The sequence below is a fragment of the Coturnix japonica genome, chromosome 14, assembly GCF_054131305.1.
Source record: "Coturnix japonica strain WE chromosome 14, WE-NBRP24, whole genome shotgun sequence".
NCBI lineage: Eukaryota > Metazoa > Chordata > Aves > Galliformes > Phasianidae > Coturnix > Coturnix japonica.
The window spans coordinates 265,538-283,498 of NC_140676.1; the positions used below are offsets into that span (position 1 = coordinate 265,538).

Sequence of the window (17,961 nt, forward strand, 5' to 3'; positions counted from 1 at the left end):
ACCCGGCCTCGCACCGCTACTGCTGCCGGCCGGACCCGCTCCGAATGAAGAGCTGCTGCTCGCGGCGGGAGGTGCAGGAGCTCACCGGGCTCAACGGCAGCGGGCGGCACGGACCCGGTGTGAGGTGAGCGGGGAGAAGGGCGGGGTGGGGGGCGCTGAGTGACCCCCCCACAGACACGGACACGGACACGGACACGGACACACAGACACAGACCCAGCCCCCCCCGGTGCTGAGTGTCCCCCCCCCCCCCAGCTCCCCCCCGTTGCAGCCGCTCGTGTCGCTGTTCGCGCTGTTCGTGCTGCTCCTCGTGTCTCTGGATCTCGCCCATTTCTGCCGCTCCCGGCGCTGCTCCCTGCGACGCCGCCCGGCCCGGGACCGCGGCACGGCCTGCACGGCACCGGCACCGCCACACCGGGACCGCGAGCTGCCGGCGGGGAGTCGTAGGGTCCCGTAGGGTCCCGTGGGGTCCCGTGGGGTCCCGGTGCCCTCTGCGGGGTGGGGGAGGGCAGGAACGGGGCGGGAGGGAACGAGGGGATAAACGGGTCGAGGGGGCAGCGGGGGGGGGGGGGAACACGTGGGGCTCTAGGGGCGGGGAGGCACGGGGGGTCAAAGGGCACGGGGGGTCACTGCAGGTCGCGCGCGGGGTCACGGGGTGGGGCCGCTCCCACGAGGCCGCACGTGGCCGGCGGTTGCACCTCCGGGCCGCAGGGGGCGCTGCAGCCCCGCCCGCCCGCACCGCCCTCTACAGACGCTTCCGGTCACGTGACTCGGCGTCGTCATCCGGGTTCCCCCGGCGATGGGCGGTGACGTCACCGGCCCGGCACGAGCGGCGCGATGGAGGAGACGGTGAGGGACGGGAACGGGGGGGAACGGGGGGAACGGGGCCTCGCTGCGGGCACCGGGCTCTGGGCTCTAACCCGAACCTGAACCTGTGCCGGTACCGTTGGCAGGTGACGGCGGGGCAGCTCCGGGAGCGCGGCAACACGCTGTTCCAGGCCGGGGATCACGGCGCGGCCCTGGCCGCCTACACGCGGGCGCTGAGTCTGTGCCAGGCCGGGCCGGAGCGCGCCGTGCTGCACCGCAACCGGGCGGCGTGTTACCTGAAGCTGGTACCGAGGAACCGGCGGGATGGGATGGGATCCGTGCTGGGCTGGGCAGTGCCGTGCTGGGCTGGGGCTGGGCTCTGTGCCGTGCCGTGCCGTACCGTGCCGTGCCGTGCCGTACCGTGCCGTGCCGTGCCGTGCCGTGCTGTGCCGTGCCGGGCTGTGCTATGCCGTACCGTGCCGTGCCCTGTTCCCCCTGCACCCCTTTCCTCCTGTCCCCGTCGCTGTGTGACGTTCCCCCCATAGGCTGCTGCTGGTGTCGGGCTGTGCACAGTCCCCGTCCCTGCTCCTGAGGCAGCCCCCATGATTCCCAATGGAGGAGCAGTTTGTGGGGCGGAGCACAGTGAGCTGCGGGGCTCAAGAAGCGTCAAGGCAGCGAGGACCCTCGTGGACCCAGCGTGTGCTGTGCGCTGTGTTCTGGGAGGGGCTGTGCTGCTTCCTGCTCCTCCACAGCTTGTTTCCATCCCTAAACTCCACGGCTGTTCCCTTGCTCCCTCTCTCTGCAGCATTGTGCACAGCGGGTAGGGGCGGCTGCAGCCCTTATGGGCGGTGTGCCGAGATTTCCTCCTCACTGACTCTCGTTGCAGGAGGATTATGCCAAGGCGGAGGCGGATGCATCTAAAGGTACAGTCAGGAGTGGCTGGGGACCATCATCCCCGCGCTGTTCACTGGGGCAGGCTGGAGCAGAGCAGAGGCCCCTGTGACAGCTCCATCGTTCCTCTGCAGCCATTGAGGCCGATGGCCGGGACATGAAGGCGCTGTTCCGCCGCAGTCAGGCGCTGCAGAAGTTGGGCCGTTTGGACCAGGCTGTCAGCGACCTGCAGAGGTGTGTGAGCCTGGAACCCAAGAACAAGGCCTTCCAGGAGGCCCTGCGTGCCCTGGGGAGCAGCATGCACGAGAAGGTGAGGAGTGGATGGTGCGAGGGCTACTGCTGTACCCTCTGGGTGCAGTAGGTTCAAGGGAGCAGCGAGGGCTGAGCTGTTCTCCCTTATCTGTCTCAGATGAAGACCATGTCTTGTACGGACTCAAAGGTGGAACAGATGTTTCAGATTTTGCTGGATCCCCAGGAAAAGGATGTGGACAAGAAGCAAAAGGTCTGAACTCCAGGACACACGAGGTGGCTTGGGTGGAAAGAATTGTACTCCCAGGTCAGCGCTGCTGGCTGAACTTTTCTGTCCTATGGAGGTTGGGCTTCCTGCCAGCAGAATACCCTCCTTGGAGACTGGGAGTGGTGATTGGGTGCTTGTGGCTGCATTGGCTGCTCTGTGGGCTCCCTGTTGGTGAGTTCCCAGTGTGCAGGGAGCTCCATTCTGGTGGGCTGGTGACCCAAACGCACCTCCCCCTTCGCAGGCTGCGCAGAACCTGATTGTACTGGCGCGAGAGGAGGCTGGAGCAGAGAAGATATTCCAGAGCGATGGTGTGCAGCTCCTGACACAGCTGCTTGACACGGCCAAGGCTGACTTGATGCTGGCGGCCCTGCGCACCCTGGTGGGGCTGTGCTCTGGGCACCGCTCCCGGGTAGGTTGCACCAGAGACCAGGTCTCCTGTGTGAGGAGTCCTGGAGCAGATGTCCACACTGGGAAGGCTGCGAAGTTCGTTAGGCCAGGGGACATTGCTGCCTGTGTCAGGCCACAGCCCTGCTAAGCAGTGGAGCTTTGATGTGTTACTTGCAAAGCTTGATCTGTGAGAGCTTTGTTGTGGGGAGACATCTTGATAAGGTGCTGGGGAGTGCTAGAGTTTCCCCAGAGTCTCCAGAAAATGCTTCTGCTTCTACCTACAGTCCATGGCCATCCTGACAGAGCTGGGGTCCTCGCGCCTTTCGGCAGTGCTGGGCGTGGAGCATGAGCAGGTTTCCCTGGCTGCCTGCAACCTCCTGCACGTCATGTTCGATTCTCTGAAGGAGGGGATGCAGAAGGACTTCCGTGGCAAGGAGGATGCAGTGGTGTTGGGTGAGTACCTGCAGCCCCAGCTGGCTGATGTGGTGGTGCAGGGAGCACTAAGGGAGGTTTGTCCTGCTGCTTACATTGCTGCGGCTCCCTTCCACTGGGCCTGGATTAATATGACCTTGAGATGGGAGTCAGGAGCCCCTTGTCCTGACAGCATGACTTGCCAGCCTTACTGTGATGGGGTCAGGCCTGTGCACAGGGCACTGACTACTGACACTGTCTCTCCTGGAAGATTCCTCCAAGGAACAGAAAGTGCTGATCAAAGACCTCCTGGAGCTGCTACCTCTGGAAGGGGCCTCTGCTCATGGCCGTGACAATGCCCTCAACTTGCTTATCAAGGTGGTGCCCAGGAAATCACCAAAGGATATCAACAACAGCATGAGCCTTTGGGTGATCGACCAGGGTGAGTGAAACGGGCTGCAGCATCTCACTGCGGCATCACACTCCTCTGCCCTGGGCTGCTGTGTGCTTTGGCTCTGCAAGGCGCCTGCGCACCCCTCTTTGCACTTCATCAGGCCCTGGGTGCTCTGTGTGCTCTTAGGCCTGAAGAAGATCCTGGAGGTGGGAAGCACAGTGTGTGGGTCCCCGGGCAGCCTGCCTGTGACAGAGAACAGCCGGATGAGCGCCTCGGTACTTCTGAGCAAGCTTTACGATGACCTGAAATGTGATGCTGAGAGGGAGAACTTCCACCACCTGTGTGAGGACTATGTGAGGTGAGCCTTGGATTCTCTGGGGCTGCACAGGACTGAGTCCTTGTCAGTCAGGAGCTTTTTGGTGCACGCTGGAATCAGTGTTCAGGAACAGCCTCATCTGAATGTTCTTCCACTGCAGGAGCTGGTTCGAGGGGCAGGAGCTGGCTGGAAAGCTGCGGGCCATCCAGACAGTGTCGTGCCTGCTGCAGGGCCCCTCAGAAGCTGGGAACAGGGTGCTAGAGCTGGAGGGGATCATGGACTGCATACTGTCCCTCTGTGCCTCCGTCTGTGAGGCCCACCAGCTGGTAGCAGTGGAGGCTCTGATCCACGCAGCTGACAAGGCCAAGCGTGCCTCCTTCATCACTGCCAACGGGGTCAGCCTGCTCAAGGAGATCTACAAGCACAGCGAGAAGGACAGCATCCGCATCCGTGCACTGGTGGTGAGCACAGCAGGGCAGAGGAGGAGCAGCTGCACAGAGCTGTTGGGTGGGGCTGGGCTTTGCTGCCATCTGGTTACTGGTTGGGGGCTGTTACAGGTGTGCCTGGGACATTATGGTCTTTCCTGTTCTGACACTCTGCTTCTGGCCACAGGGACTGTGCAAGCTGGGATCTGCTGGAGGCACCGACTTCAGCATGAAGCAGTTTGCTGAGGGCTCCACGATGAAATTAGCCAAGCAGTGCCGCAAGTGAGTGCTGACAAGTGTGGGGTGTGATGGGAGCAGCAGAAGCTGGGCGAGTATCTGCAGCATGGATTGACGGGGACCATCCTGCAGGTGGCTGTGCAATGAGGCTATTGATGCTGGCACGCGGCGCTGGGCTGTGGAGGGCCTGGCCTACCTCACGTTTGATGCTGATGTCAAGGAGGAGTTCGTAGAGGACAAGGCAGCGATGCAGGCCATGTTCCAGCTGACAAAGGTGAGTGCTGAGCACTATGGTGGGGAACCTGGGTGGGGACAATGCTGGTGCTGGAGGAATGTTCCCATGTGACCCTCCTGCTGGAGAGGGTTGTGGGGCTGTGGCTGGGCCTGGTGCTGCTGACTGGGCTCAAGCCCTCGCATGTCCTGTGCCATGGCTGCAATCAGTGTTCCATGACCATTGCAGTCAGAAGATAGGAATGTTCTTTATGCTGTTGCTTCCACACTGGTGAACTGCACCAACAGCTACGACCACGAGGAGCCAGACCCGCAGATGCTGGAGCTGGCCAAGTATGCCAAGCAGCACATTCCAGAGCAGCACCCCAAGGTGAGGGGGGTACGGCTGGTGGCTGCTCTCAGGAGCTGTGGGGTCCTACAGGAAAACGTGTGGGTGTGATGGAGGTGTCAGAAGGTACCAGCTCGATGCCTCTGGGGAGATGGCAGCATGGGCAGGTCTCAGCCGCAGCGGCAAGCTGTGTGCTGATTCCAAAGTGAGGGGTGGTGCTGCCTCTGGGACAGGACAAGCCAGACTTTGTGAAGCGACGCGTGCGGAAGCTGCTGACGGCCGGTGTGGTGTCTGCTTTGGCCTGTGTGGTGAAGAGCGAGAACCCAGCGCTGACCAATGCCTGCCGGGAGCTGATCTCCAGGTATGGGGCAGGGCCTGGTGGGAGCTGCCTTAAGGCTGCCCTGCCTGCAGGCTTGGTGCTGCTGGGAGAAGGAGGGGTTGTCTGGGCATTTGGCACCACCTGGGCTCGCTGTCAGTCTCTGGGTGCTGCAGGGTCTCAGTGTGGCAAGCCCTCAGTTCCAACTGCTGCTGCCCTGTCTGCAGGGTGTTCTTGGCCCTGGTGGCAGAGACAGAGGACCGAGGCAGTGTGGTCGCACAGGGAGGAGGAAAGGTGAGCTGCTGGGTGCCATGGTGCCCCTAGCCTGCTCTGTAGGAGGGCTGGAGCCCCATACATGAGCATGTGGACAGCTGGGGCCGCTGTGACCTGGCTGATGCATCTCCTTCTGCAGGCTCTCATCCCGCTGTCCCTGGAGGGCACTGAGGTGGGACAGACCAAGGCAGCTCAGGCCCTGGCCAAGATCACCATCACCTCCAACCCTGAGATGGCGTTCCCTGGAGAGCGGGTCAGTGTCGCAGCTGTGGGCTGGGGAATGGGCCTGCCCAAGGGGTGGTCGGGGCAGTGCAGGGGAGCAGCAGGCAGGACGGGCTGTGCTGGAGTGTCGCTGCTGCTGCAGACAGGCATCTGCCTAGGGAGGGCATTGGGCTTAGGAGGCACAGTGGTCCCCCACAGTGGCCTAACTGCCTCGGCCTGGTCATGGGAGCTCCTCTGCCCTTCTACTGTGCTCAGCCCCTGCTCTGTAAGGGCTGGAGTCTGAGCCCTGTCCTGCTGTCTTCCACAGATCTACGAGGTGGTCCGGCCCCTGGTCAGCCTGCTGCACCTGCAGCGCTCGGGCCTGGAGAACTTTGAGGGGCTGATGGCACTGACCAACCTGGCTGGCATCAGCGAGCGGCTGCGGTAGGGGCAGGGGGGGAGAGGCTGGGATGTCCTGGGCACGGGGAGGGGGCGCCGGGACAGCGCGGGGCGGGAGGTGCTCAGTGCTGCCCCGCTGCAGGCAGAAGATCCTGAAGGAGAGAGCTGTGCCCATGATCGAGGGGTACATGTTTGAGGAGCACGAGCTGATCCGCCTGGCTGCCACCGAGTGCATGTGTAACATGGCCATGAGCAAGGAGGTGAGCGCCGGCTCCGGCAGGGGCTGCAGCCCACCCTGTGCCGCACTGCGCTGCACTCAGCGCCCCCACCTCGCCCGCAGGTGCAGGAGCTGTTCCTGGATGAGGGCAGCGACCGCTTGAAGCTGATGGTTCTGTACAGCGGGGAGGAGGACGAGAAGCTGCGGCGGGCGGCATCGGGGACGCTGGCCATGCTGACAGCGCTGCACCCCCCCATCTGCAAGAGGATCCCGCAGGTGGTGAGTGCGGGGCGGCCTGTGCCCCGAGCTGCAGGCGGGGGGGGCTGTGCCGTACAGCGCGGGTGGGTTCGGGCCCTCAAAGCACATGGTGCTGTGCCCGCAGACCGTGCACTGGCTGGAGATCCTGCAGGCGCTGCTGCTGAGCCCCAGCGCCGAGCTGCAGCACCGCGGGGCCGTGGTGGTGATGAACATGATGGCGGCGGCGCGGGAGGTGGCCGAGCTGCTGATCGCCAGCGAGATGCTGGAGATCCTGACCGTGCTGGCCAAGGACCGGGACAAACCGCGCGTGGCGCAGGCGGCGCAGGAGAGTCTGGAGCGGGCGGTGCAGTACGGGCTGATCCAGCCCCATCCCGGCCAGCAGTGATGGGATGGGATGCGATGCGATGCGATGCGATGCGATGCTGCCCCGCTCTGCTCACCGCGCTGCTCGGGGGCCGCCCGGGGCCGCACGCCGCTTGTGGGGCTGACACACCGCGATGCTGGGGCCGACACACCGCAGAGCTGGGGCCGCATTCCCTCCCGTGCCTTACCGGGGCTCCGGCCCCGCAGGATGAACTGCAGCTGCTCCTTAACGGCGGCTCCGCCTCCCGTCCCTCCGGCCCCGCCCGCTCCCTTCCGCCCCCATCTCCCCCCCCCCCTTCATGGCGGATCCGCGCCGCTCCTGGTTCTTGTTCGGCCTCAACGCCGAGGAGGCGGCGGGGGCCCCGGGGCCGGGGCGGCAGCGCCTGGGGCTGAAGGGCGCCGTGATCCGCCGCGTGTGTCCCGCGTGGAGCTGCGCGGTGCTGGACACGGGTGAGCCCCCCCCCCCCCCGGCCCCGAGGTTCCTCCGTTCTGCCGCCCCGCGGCGCTCGGATCCCGGCGGGGTTGGGACCGTTCCCCCCCCCCGGCTCCGCTGACGCCGCCGCTCCCGCAGGCTCCGGGCTGCAGCTGCTCAGCGCGGGGCGGCGGCGGCCGCTGCCCGAGGACTGCACGGCGGCGCTGCCGTCGGAGACGCACGTGGTGCTGCTGCGGGGCGCGGCGGTGCAGGCGTGGCCCCTCGCGGCGGCGCTGCGGGACGAGCTGCGGGGGGAGCCCGCGTGGAGCCGGGAGCTGCCGCCGGGAGCGCGCCCCGCGCTGCCGCTGCTGCCGGGCGGGTTCGTGGCCCCGCGGCCGCCGTTCTACACCGCGCTGCCACGGGAGACGCCGCTCCGCGCGTTGGCGCTGGGACACGAGCACGCGGTGGGGCTGGGACAGGCCGGGGAGGTGTACGGCTGGGGAGCCGGCAGGTGAGCGGGGGGGCGCGGGGTGGCCGTGGGTTATTGAGCGCTATCAAACAGCGATCACCTGCTGAGGGAGCCGGCAGAGCGCCCAGCGGAGCTGGGAGCGAACCGAGCTCCTGTTCTCGTGCTGCTGCTACACATAAACACTGACTGCAATGAGCGACTCCGGTCTCGGTTCTTCACTGCGCCCTGTGGACGCTCAGTGCCCCGTTGTGCTCGGGGCGCTGCTCGTGGCTGAGCTGACAGTGACGGTCCCGTGTCGGTGTGTGTCCCTGAGCAGAACCCAGCGGCACTATGGGAAGCTTCGCCTGTTTCTCTCTTTGCCGTTTACATGAGACGAAGCTGATGGAGAAGCACGGTGCAGACAGGACCGGCTCCTCCTGCAGCACGCAGGGTCGGTCCAGCTGCGTTTGCTTTCAGTGCAGTCGGTGCCTGTTGTCATAGCAGTCAGCTCAGCGGGGCTTGTATTTATGGATATTAATCGTTGGTCTTCCCGTTTCACTGGGCTGCAGATTCCTGCTGTACTGTGCAGCCCCGTAGGATGAGCTGCACACACAGGAGCAGCCGGCACGGGGCGGGGGAGGCGTCTGTCTGTGTCCTTCTGTCTGTCTGTGTCTCCCCACAGGCACGGGCAGCTCGGCCACGGCAGCCTGGAATCCGAGCAGCAGCCTCGGCTGGTGGAGGCGCTGTGCGGGCTGCCCGTGAGGGAGGTGGCAGCCGGCGGGTGGCACTCGGCCTGTATCAGCGGTGAGGGGCTCGGTGCTGGACGGGGGCGCGGGGCGGCAGCTCCTGCTGCGACCTGACCGGGACCCGACCTCCACAGATGGGGGAGACCTTTACGTGTGGGGCTGGAACGAGTCGGGACAACTGGGGCTGCCCTCCCGGGCGGTGGCGGAGCGGCAGGGAGAGGATGAGGACGTGGGTGCAGGTGAGGACGCCGTGGGGCTGCAGCAGCGCCGGGCTCAGCTGTGGGGCTGAGCAGAGCTGTGTGCAGGGCTCCAAGATCCGCCGCTGCCCGGGGAGCCGCCGGGCGCTGCCTTCATCTCCATCCAGGCCTTCCCAGCCCTGCTGGACCTCCCGATGGAGCCGGCAGTGGCTGCGGTGAGCTGCGGTTCACGGCACACGGCTGCGGTCACAAGTGAGTGCCCGGGGATGGGGGGGTCCTGCATCCCCCGGCCTGGGGGCTGACGGCACTGTCCTGGTTGCAGGAGGCGGAGAGCTGTACACCTGGGGCTGGGGTAAGCGCTGCCTCTGCTCTGTGGTTCTGCTCCTGTTTTGCTTATACAGGGGCTGGTTTGGGGCGCTGGCACCTTTTGCTGCTGGCCCCAGGGGTGAATCTTCCCACCAGGCCCCACATTGCGCTGCTCTGCCCACAGGGAAATACGGGCAGCTCGGGCACAGGGACCGCGCCAGCTGCGACCAGCCACGGCGTGTGGAGCAGCTCCGGGCTCAGGGGCTGCAGGCGCTGGAGGTGGTTTGTGGGCCCTGGAGCACTTATGTCTGCGTCCTGCAGCAGGGAGGGGCGCAGGGCTCCCATCCCCACAGCACAGCTCCAGCCCTGAAAGCTGGGACTGAGCGTGGGAGCTGCCCAGGAGAGCTCAGCCCCCATCCCTGACCTCAGTGCTGGAGCGGCGCTGCTGCACATCACAGCTCAGACTGGAGCGGCGCCACGGCTGAAGATGACGCAGAACGAATGTATTTATTAAATCTTATTTGTTTTGTAACAGCAGCAGTTGTGCTTCACGGTGCTTCCCAAGGACGGTTCCTGCCTGTTCCAGGCCCTGGGGGGGGCAAGAGGGGAGGAGGGGGAAGCGCCCAGCCCTCGCTCTGCCCCCTCCAGGCTCCGAGAACAGAGATTGCAGTCATCCCAACGAACACACAAACAGCAGCGGCTATATATACAGATATGCATTATTCTCATAAACAGTATATACAGTTACAGGGTATGCAGACAGAACTTGGGGATAAATAACAGCAGGTGGGGAGCTGTAGTGATAACAAGGTGCAAATTAGTCATGATTGAGGGCCGAGCTAAGAAAGGTGCAAACTACCAACCCGCGTGTTTTACCGCTGAGTGCAGCTGGAGCACAGCAGGGCAAGGGGCAGCACTGGAGGCTGCTGGACTTTGTCCGAGCTCAAGGAGCTGCTGGGGCTGTTCCCCCAGCCCTCACCCCTGCCTGCTGCAGGGAGGGCAGAAGATGCAGGGAAGCAGCACACTGAGCTCCGGGAGCACAGGGCACCTGCAGGACACAAATACCCACACTGCCTTCCTAGAGAGATGCAGCCCAGCGTGGGTGCTGGGGAAACCTCGGCTAAAGCCTTGACTGAAACACAGCGGATATGATGGGGACAGAGGGAAAGCCCAGGAGACGACAGCTACAGGTGGGAGGGGGAGAAAAAGTTATTTGTGCTTGGTCCTGTCTGTCCCAGTGCACACGGAGCGAGGCAGAGCCCTGCGCCCTCACGCCACCACCGCGCTGGGCTGCAGCACCCACTGCTACGCTACCCCCAGACTGTCTTTGAGTCTTAAATCTTTAATCACAAATAAAAACAAATTTAAAAGTGCCCCTTTTAGCCGCTGCCCTCGCAGGTGGGACCCCCCAGCGCTGCACAGCGGGGCTGACCTGGGAGCTCACTAAGAATAAAACCGAGAGCAGCGGCCCCTGGGGCCGGGAACTGCCAGCACAGCGACTCACTACAACTACAGGGAGCTGGAGCCCATGGCAGCGCCTCAGCAGAAGGCATTGGTGGTGGTGGAGTTGAGGATGCGGGAGCTGGTATCGCACCTGGAGGCCTTGGAGAGTTCACGCTGTGGGTACAAAAAGCAGAGATAAGGATGAGGGGCGGGAGAAGGCAGCTGTGTCAAGGGCCACAGAGAGAGACAGTGACAGAGCTGCTGCTTGTTTGTTTGGGAAGACAAAGCCCTGCCCTCGTGCTGTAAGAGACAGGAGTCAGGATTTGACCCCAGGAGCTGGGAGAGAACTGGGAGCATCCCAGAAGCAGTGGTGCACGCTGCCCAAAGAGCCCCACGTGAGGAGATGGGACTCCTCTGTCCTGCAGCTGGCAGCACACAGTGCTGGTCCTGGGCAGCTCTCAGCACCAACAAGGTGGCCTTTGGCTGTGGGGAGGGGAAGCAGGAGCACAGGCAGGGGGTAGGTGCAGACAGCAGCGTGCAGCTGCAGAAGGAAGCTCTGCAGGACCCTGCCTCTGCCCAGCAGAGCAGCACAGATGCAAGGGAGCAGGGCCTGGTGTCAGGGCAGCCTCAGCACTTGCTTGACTGCCATGGGGAGTGATGCTTACATCGGTACGAGACATAAGAGGTTAGCTCTTGGACATGGGAGTCTGAAGGGCAGAGGCTTCCGGGCAGCAAAGCTCCAGCCCACAGCGGAGATCACCCTCCTCCACACCCCCGGGAGCCTCTGCTTGTAGCACACCTCATGCCAGCAGAACAAGTGGAACAAGGATCCCTCCCTGTGGGCTGAGGGCACAGCGCATGCACTGATGAAGCCATGCAGGCTGCAGGAAAAGTCTCCCACCCTCCCTTCTCCCAGCGACTGTTAGTACAGTGACAGAGTGCTGCTGCTGCCAGCTACCCAGGCCCTCCCTGGACTGGAAGGGGGCACGCCCTCCATGACACACTGCATCAAACCACAAGGAGGTTCTCTGCTCAGCAGCTGGGAGCAGACCCAGCTCTGGAGGATGGCTGCATTGCTACAGCAGGGCATTGCAGGAGGCCTGGCACGATGGGACCGTGTCACAGGCACAGCTTTGCTCTTGCAGGGGCAGGCAGGAGCGAAGCATCACCATCCTCCTGTGTAAACATCAGATCCCCACTGGGCTGCTCAGGGCCTGCACGTGATGGAGCAGTGCTCGGCCTCGGTCACCAAACTTCAATTGAAGTTCCTGACACAGAGTCAGCAGCTGGTGCCGTGGGTGCTGGCAGGAGCAGCCGCTCTGCGCAGGGCAGAGGTTGGGCTGTGCACAGCGGTGGCCCTGGGTGCTCTGGGAGGAGCGGGGAGCACAGCCCAGGTGCAGCCCAGTGAGGGGAGGCATGTTCAGAAGAGGTGAATTACCGCAAACTCAGAATAGGTGCTGGCAACAGAATTAACGCTGTGGTTACGCTGGGCAGGGACTGCGGGGCTGCACCCACCGCTCAGGGTGGTTCCGTTCAGCTGTGACAGGTTCTCCTTGTTCCGTTCCCTGTGTCCGGGCCGGGGGGCCTTCGCAGCCACGCGGTTGGGGGTCCGAGCCTGGCCAAGCTGTGCGACAGGAGGCAGATGTGTGAGCACTTGAAGCTCCTATAACCTGAGGGCAGCCTGCAGCACGGTGCTGGACTCGTGGCTGCTGCCCTGCACTTGGAGCTCCTATAACCCTGCATCTTAGGTCTAAGGCCCAGAAACAACAGAAATCTGGGCTGGAGGGAGATTCCCTGCATGCTACCATCCCCTTTTAACTCGGGCAGTATTGGTCCCCAGAACATCCTACCAGCAGCATGGCTGCATAGCATAGCAGGGACCAACAGACCCGCCTTTGTAGCTCAGGAGGTGGCAGCTGAGTGCAACCTGGCCTGGCAGCATTGTACAGCAGCACTGCACCAACCCGCAGTGTGAGCAGGGATGCTCCATAGAGCCTCTCACCTTCCCTCCAGAAGGTGGCAGCCGTGACGTTGGTGAATGGAAGAGAGTTGCCCCAAAAGCTGAACGAATGGTGCTGTTGGGAGTGGCAGTGGAGAGGGAAGTGCCATTGAGCTGGAGGAAAACAGAGCACAGAGTGAGGAGGGAGACAAGGGATGCTCCGTACCAGGAAAACCACAGTGGAAGCACTGGCTCCAGAGCAGGGCAACAGATCCCATTATCCCAACAGATAACAGAGGTACCCAGAGCCCACCCCCTGTACCCACTTACAGCATAAGATTCTCTTATGCTGCTGCAGTATGCCTGAGTCCTTCTGACATCTCCTTGTGAGACTAAGCCCAGAAAGAAGGCTATATAACACCATCATTCCCAAAGCACTCGCCTAGCTCAAGCCCTGGCAGGGTCTCAGCCAAGCACCCCATGCCCATCATGGACAGTTTACCTTCCTTACTTTGCCAGGTGTGTGGGGGCCAAGCACTCGGCGCTTGATAGGAGTCCTTGGGGTGCTCCCATACATCATCTCTGTCTCAATCTGGCGGCTTTTCTTCAGTTGCTGTGTGAAATATCTACACTCACAAACCCGAGCAGAGGAGCAGCACGCAGCTGGCTGCACAGCTCCATGGAACTCCTGCCCAGCACCCAGTGTCAGGGGAAGGACAGGCTCTTGCTATCAGGCAAAAGCCCTGCAGGCAGGAGAGCGGGTGCTTCAGTAAAAGTAGAGTACAAACACTACAGGTCTTTAGCAGCCGAGGCTCAACACATGCAGGCAGCCACCTGCCCTGCTGCTTAAGGAAGGTGACCACACGGAGTCAGGAAAGAACAGGAAGAGCCCCTCTGCCCTAGAGAGCTGGTAGAGAATGTGGGCTGGAACCGCTCTGCCCACAAAGCAGGGCTGGGCCATCGGCAGCCTGGTTGCCGGGCCATGATAGCACATTTGACTCTGTACTCACCCGCTCCTGTTTCTCCTTCTCTTTCTCCATGCGATACAGCTGCCACTGCTCTGTCACGTACTCCATGAACTGCTGTCCCTTCACCAGGAAAGGCTCCTTACGTTCCTGCTCCCAGGCCTGGATCCTGCTCTCCAGCTCCTCCTGCAGCTGATCAGGACAGGAGGGCAGTATAGGAGCTGTCATCCTGGACATGGGCAGCTCCCTGCCCAGAGAGAGCCCTTGCTGGTGCTCTAAGTGCTGTGCTTCTCCCTGGTTAGTGGTACATGTACCTGTTCAGGACCACAGCTGCTTCTTCAGGTCTGTACCTACCTTGGAAAGGGTCTTCTGCAGTTTTGCTCGCTGCTTCTCTTCTTTTAGCAGGCTCCCCCCGCGGTTGGCAAGGCGATTGGGGTCAGCTGCTTTCCTCTAGCATAGAAAATAAGTCAGGAGATGACGAGACAGGGCCCAGTCTCAGTGCCTGGCACTCCCATGGGCCCTAGAGGAAGTCACCTTAGTAGTGCAACACTTGCACAAACTCTACAGAGTGGCTCACACCGGTGCTCCAGGCACAGCACTGCATTCCCCCACCAACCCCCACGCACAGCCTGGAGATGTAGCACTGCCCAATACCTCCAGCTCCAGAAACAGCTTCCAGTTTTCCTCCCATTTGTGAACAGCCTCAAACAGCTCCTTGTGTGTTTCGTAGTAACTTTTCATCTTCCCCACCTCAGTATCGTGGAGCTGGAGCAAGGCCTCTGTATATTCCTCTGGAGAGAGACAGCAGCACACTCAGGAAGCACCCAGGGTCCCCGCACCACTCAGCAGCCCTTTTTGGCAGCAGATCTGCTGCAGCTCCCTCAAGGGAGTCAGTTACAAGGAAGAGCCACCACCCACCATCGTAATAGGGACTGAAGGCGTCCCTCTGCTCCTGGCTGTAGAAGCATTTGTCCCAGTACTCAGCCAGCTCCGTGCGGATCGCCTGAACCACGGACTTCATGTTCTGCAGCTTCAGCTCCTCCAGACGTTCTACTTCCAGCTTCAACTGCCAACACAACCACAGGACAGGCTCAGAAAAGAAGAATGGGAGAGGAGCAGGACGCAATTTAACTTCGCATAAGCCACCTCTGAGTGAGCACCAACCACCAGCACCAACTCCAAGCTTCCCCAGCCCTTGAAGGCAGGTTTGGTCTGCTCACATTAGGCCTGACTGCTGGAAGCTGCTCCTCCACTCCAGATGAGCAAACAAGCGTGAAACCCAGAGCTGCCCCTCCATTACCCTCCCGCTCCCAAAGGGCATCAGGTGGTCCTTACAGCTTCCCTGGTTTTGGCTTTGGATCCAGTCATGTGCACCGCAAAAGACTCCCTCTCCTCCTCAGGAACCTGCAGCCTTTCCCAAAGCTCGGTGATTCTGGAGCGCAGTTCTGCACACATGGCTTCATTCAGAGCCCGCCGCGCCTCCAGCTGCAGAGGGAAAGTGTGAGTTCAGCACTGCCACAGCCCGGTGCTGAGGGATGCGAGGAGGCTGCTCAGCCCCATCTCACACCCCCTGCTCGTCCTCCAACATTTCCAAGCAACAGCTTCTACACGTGGGCACGCAAACAGCCCCTGCAGTGCCACCAGTCACGGCAGCGCCAGCTCAGTGTGCCCACATACCTGCTGCAGCAGGCTCTGGAGGTTAGCAATGTTATCTGTGGACAAGCAGAACGCCTCCTCATCCTCACACACCACGTCCCGCTCAAAGCTGGTGTCAGGGCTGTGCTCCAGCTCCGCCATGCACTGCACCACCTGCCGCTTGATGCTGACAAATTCTTCTTGCCTTCGCTCCTGGAGATGAGCAGCTCCATGAAGACCCGGTGGGCACCTCCCAGCCCCCCAACCCCTCCCCAGAGCTCTGGGCCCCTCCCGCTCACCTTCTCTGCGCTGAGTGAGGCCACGTGGCGTCGGTAGCGGTCCAGCTCGTCCAGGCTGGGCACGGCACCATCATCAATGCTGAAGAGGGACACGCAGAGGATGTCGCACAGGTTCTTATCCTGTTCCTGCAGAGCCTTCAGCTCCTGCTTCCTGTCCTTCTTCTGCTTCAGCAGCACCTCCACGCGGGCCCGTAATTCATTCACCATCTGCAGGATGGTGCTCCCCTCCTGCGTCTGAAGGAAGCGGGGGATCAGGGCTCATTCCCTGCAGTTCTCTGGATGCAACTCAGGTACTTGGAGGTTTGGGAGCAGAGAACTGGGATGCAGCTCCAGAGCTCAGTGGAGTGCTCCCTGGGCTTCCCACAGCACAGCACCCCACAGCACAGCATCCCACAGCGCTGCATCCCACAGCGCTGCATCCCACAGCGCTGCATCCCACAGCGCTGCATCCCACAGCACAGCACCCCACAGCGCTGCATCCCACAGCACAGCACCCCACAGCGCTGCATCCCACAGCGCTGCACCCCACAGCGCTGCATCCCACAGCGCTGCATCCCACAGCGCTGCATCCCACAGCGCTGCATCCCACAGCGCTGCATCCCACAGCGCTGCACCCCACAGCGCTGCATCCCACAGCACAGCATCCCACAGCGCTGCATCCCACAGCGCTGCATCCCACAGCGCAGCATCCCACAGCCCTGCATCCCACAGCGCTGCATCCCACAGCGCTGCATCCCACAGCGCTGCATCCCACAGCGCTGCATCCCACAGCGCTGCATCCCACAGCGCTGCATCCCACAGCGCAGCACCCCACAGCGCTGCATCCCACAGCGCTGCATCCCACAGCGCTGCATCCCACAGCGCTGCATCCCACAGCGCTGCATCCCACAGCGCAGCACCCCACAGCGCTGCATCCCACAGCACTGCATCCCACAGCGCTGCACCCCACAGCGCAGCATCCCACAGCGCTGCATCCCACAGCGCTGCATCCCACAGTGCCGCTTCCCAGCCCCACCCCGGGCCGTTGTTCGTTGGGTGCAGCCTCGGGCTCAGCCCAGCTCCGGGGCAGGCTCCAGTTGTGGCTCTCACCTGGAAGGGCTCAGCGTGCAGCTCGGCACAGAGGCCGTCCAGCTCCTTCCTGTACACGGCCACGGTCTGCAGCATCTGCTCCCTCAGGCGCTCCTCCTCCGCCACCATCATGTCCAGCAGGTTCTGAGGCACAGCACGGCATGGAGCAAAACACGGTACAACACGGCACGGCATGGAGCAAAATACAGTACAATACAGCACGGCACAGCACGGCATGGAGCATAACACAACACAACACAGCACAGCACGCAGCACAACACAACACAGCACAGCACAGCATGGAGCACAACACAACACAACACAGCACAGCATGGAGCACAACACAACACAACACAGCACAACACAGCACAGCATGGAGCACAACACAACACAACACAGCACAGCATGCAGCACAACACAACACAACACAACACGGCACAGCATGGAGCACAACACAACACAGCACAGCACAGCACAGCACAGCATGCAGCACAACACAGCACGGCCCGTCCCGTCCCGGCCGCCCCCTCCCCCGTCCCCCCGTCCCGCCCCGTCCCCCGCTGACCTTGATGTGTCTCTTCACAGCCCCGGTCCGCTCGAGCCGCAGTTCCTCGGGGATGCCGATCTCCTCCCATATGTCCCGCAGCGCGGACAGGGCGCGGTTCAGGCACGTCACGGCCTCGGCCGCCAGCACCTCGCTACGGGCGGAGCGGCCTCAGCGGCGCGACAGCACCGGGACCGCCAACACCGACACCGACACCGACACCGACACCCCGCCCCTGCTCCCCCCGCTCCCCGCCGCCGGCCCCGAGCCCCATCCCCGTATCACAGCCCATTATTCCCGTTCCCATCCCCATCCCCATTCCCGTTCCCATTCCCGCTCCGTTCCGTCCCCGTTCCCGTTCCCATTCCCGTTCCCGTTCCGTTCCCATTCCCGTTCCGTTCCCGTTCCCGTTCCCATCCCGTTCCCGTTCCCGTTCCCGTCCCCGTCCCCATCCCCGTTCCCGTTCCCGTCCCCGTTCCCGTCCCCGTTCCCGTTCCCGTCCCCATCCCCGTTCCCGTCCCCGTCCCCATCCCCGTTCCCGTTCCCGTCCCCGTTCCCGTCCCCGTTCCCGTTCCCGTCCCCATCCCCGTCCCCGTACCCGTTCCCGTCCCCGTACCCGTTCCCGTCCCCGTTCCCGTCCCCGTTCCCGTTCCCGTCCCCGTTCCCATCCCCGTTCCCGTTCCGTTCCCGTTCCCATTCCCGTCCCCGTTCCCGTCCCCGTTCCCGTTCCGTTCCCGTTCCCATTCCCGTTCCCGTTCCCGTCCCCGTTCCCGTTCCGTTCCCGTTCCGTTCCCGTTCCCATCCCCGTCCCCGTTCCGTTCCCGTTCCGTTCCCGTTCCCGTACCTCCTCCTCATGTCCCCACTCTCCGCCGCCCGCAGCCGCCGATTCAAACTCTGGTTCCTCAGCCGCTCATTGGCTGAAGCTTCGCGCCTGGCCCCGCCCACAACCGCTCCCCAGGTCCCGCCCCCAGCCGGCTGTCAGCCAATGGC

At 62.8% G+C, this 17,961-nt stretch overlaps 3 protein-coding genes across 13 annotated transcripts; 2 read left to right on the forward strand and 1 right to left on the reverse strand.

Annotated features, from left to right (window-relative positions):
- Window positions 1-717: 717 nt before the first annotated feature.
- Window positions 718-7,134, forward strand: UNC45A (unc-45 myosin chaperone A). 5 transcript variants are annotated; one of them, XM_015873381.3, is made up of 20 exons: window positions 718-847; window positions 952-1,110; window positions 1,692-1,728; window positions 1,831-2,006; window positions 2,106-2,198; window positions 2,455-2,622; window positions 2,885-3,053; window positions 3,283-3,453; window positions 3,592-3,763; window positions 3,882-4,182; window positions 4,334-4,428; window positions 4,516-4,657; window positions 4,844-4,984; window positions 5,176-5,303; window positions 5,486-5,552; window positions 5,671-5,784; window positions 6,061-6,176; window positions 6,274-6,391; window positions 6,472-6,627; window positions 6,731-7,134. In XM_015873381.3, exons 1-20 carry the CDS (start codon window positions 836-838, stop codon window positions 6,989-6,991), a joined length of 2,796 nt encoding a protein of 931 aa, XP_015728867.2. In that variant the 5' UTR covers window positions 718-835; the 3' UTR covers window positions 6,992-7,134. The 5 variants fall into 5 exon arrangements, with proteins under 5 accessions (XP_015728867.2, XP_085371245.1, XP_085371246.1 ...); XM_085515119.1 differs by having other exon boundaries at window positions 5,435-5,552; window positions 6,731-7,131; XM_085515120.1 differs by lacking the exon at window positions 952-1,110 and having other exon boundaries at window positions 792-847; window positions 5,435-5,552; window positions 6,731-7,131.
- Window positions 7,001-9,615, forward strand: RCCD1 (RCC1 domain containing 1). 4 transcript variants are annotated; one of them, XM_015873375.2, is made up of 7 exons: window positions 7,228-7,419; window positions 7,541-7,892; window positions 8,512-8,633; window positions 8,710-8,814; window positions 8,881-9,024; window positions 9,095-9,124; window positions 9,263-9,615. In XM_015873375.2, the coding sequence occupies exons 1-7, from the start codon at window positions 7,269-7,271 to the stop codon at window positions 9,499-9,501; spliced, it is 1,143 nt and encodes a 380-aa protein (XP_015728861.2). In that variant the 5' UTR covers window positions 7,228-7,268; the 3' UTR covers window positions 9,502-9,615. The 4 variants fall into 4 exon arrangements, 2 of the variants coding, with proteins under 2 accessions (XP_015728862.2, XP_015728861.2); XM_015873376.2 differs by lacking the exon at window positions 7,541-7,892 and having other exon boundaries at window positions 7,001-7,419; XR_014934235.1 differs by lacking the exon at window positions 8,512-8,633.
- PRC1 (protein regulator of cytokinesis 1) lies at window positions 9,561-17,867 on the reverse strand. Of its 4 annotated transcripts, none has more exons than XM_085515140.1 (14): window positions 17,816-17,867; window positions 16,993-17,125; window positions 16,449-16,571; window positions 15,360-15,593; window positions 15,103-15,273; window positions 14,761-14,910; window positions 14,344-14,491; window positions 14,080-14,216; window positions 13,780-13,875; window positions 13,471-13,617; window positions 12,972-13,073; window positions 12,524-12,634; window positions 12,037-12,145; window positions 9,561-10,695 (listed from the first exon to the last, which is right to left on the reverse strand). In XM_085515140.1, the coding sequence occupies exons 1-14, from the start codon at window positions 17,824-17,826 to the stop codon at window positions 10,691-10,693; spliced, it is 1,677 nt and encodes a 558-aa protein (XP_085371266.1). In that variant the 5' UTR covers window positions 17,827-17,867; the 3' UTR covers window positions 9,561-10,690. The 4 variants fall into 4 exon arrangements, with proteins under 4 accessions (XP_085371266.1, XP_085371264.1, XP_085371265.1 ...); XM_085515138.1 differs by having other exon boundaries at window positions 11,960-12,145; XM_085515139.1 differs by having other exon boundaries at window positions 12,963-13,073.
- Between the last annotated feature and the right edge of the window lie 94 nt (window positions 17,868-17,961).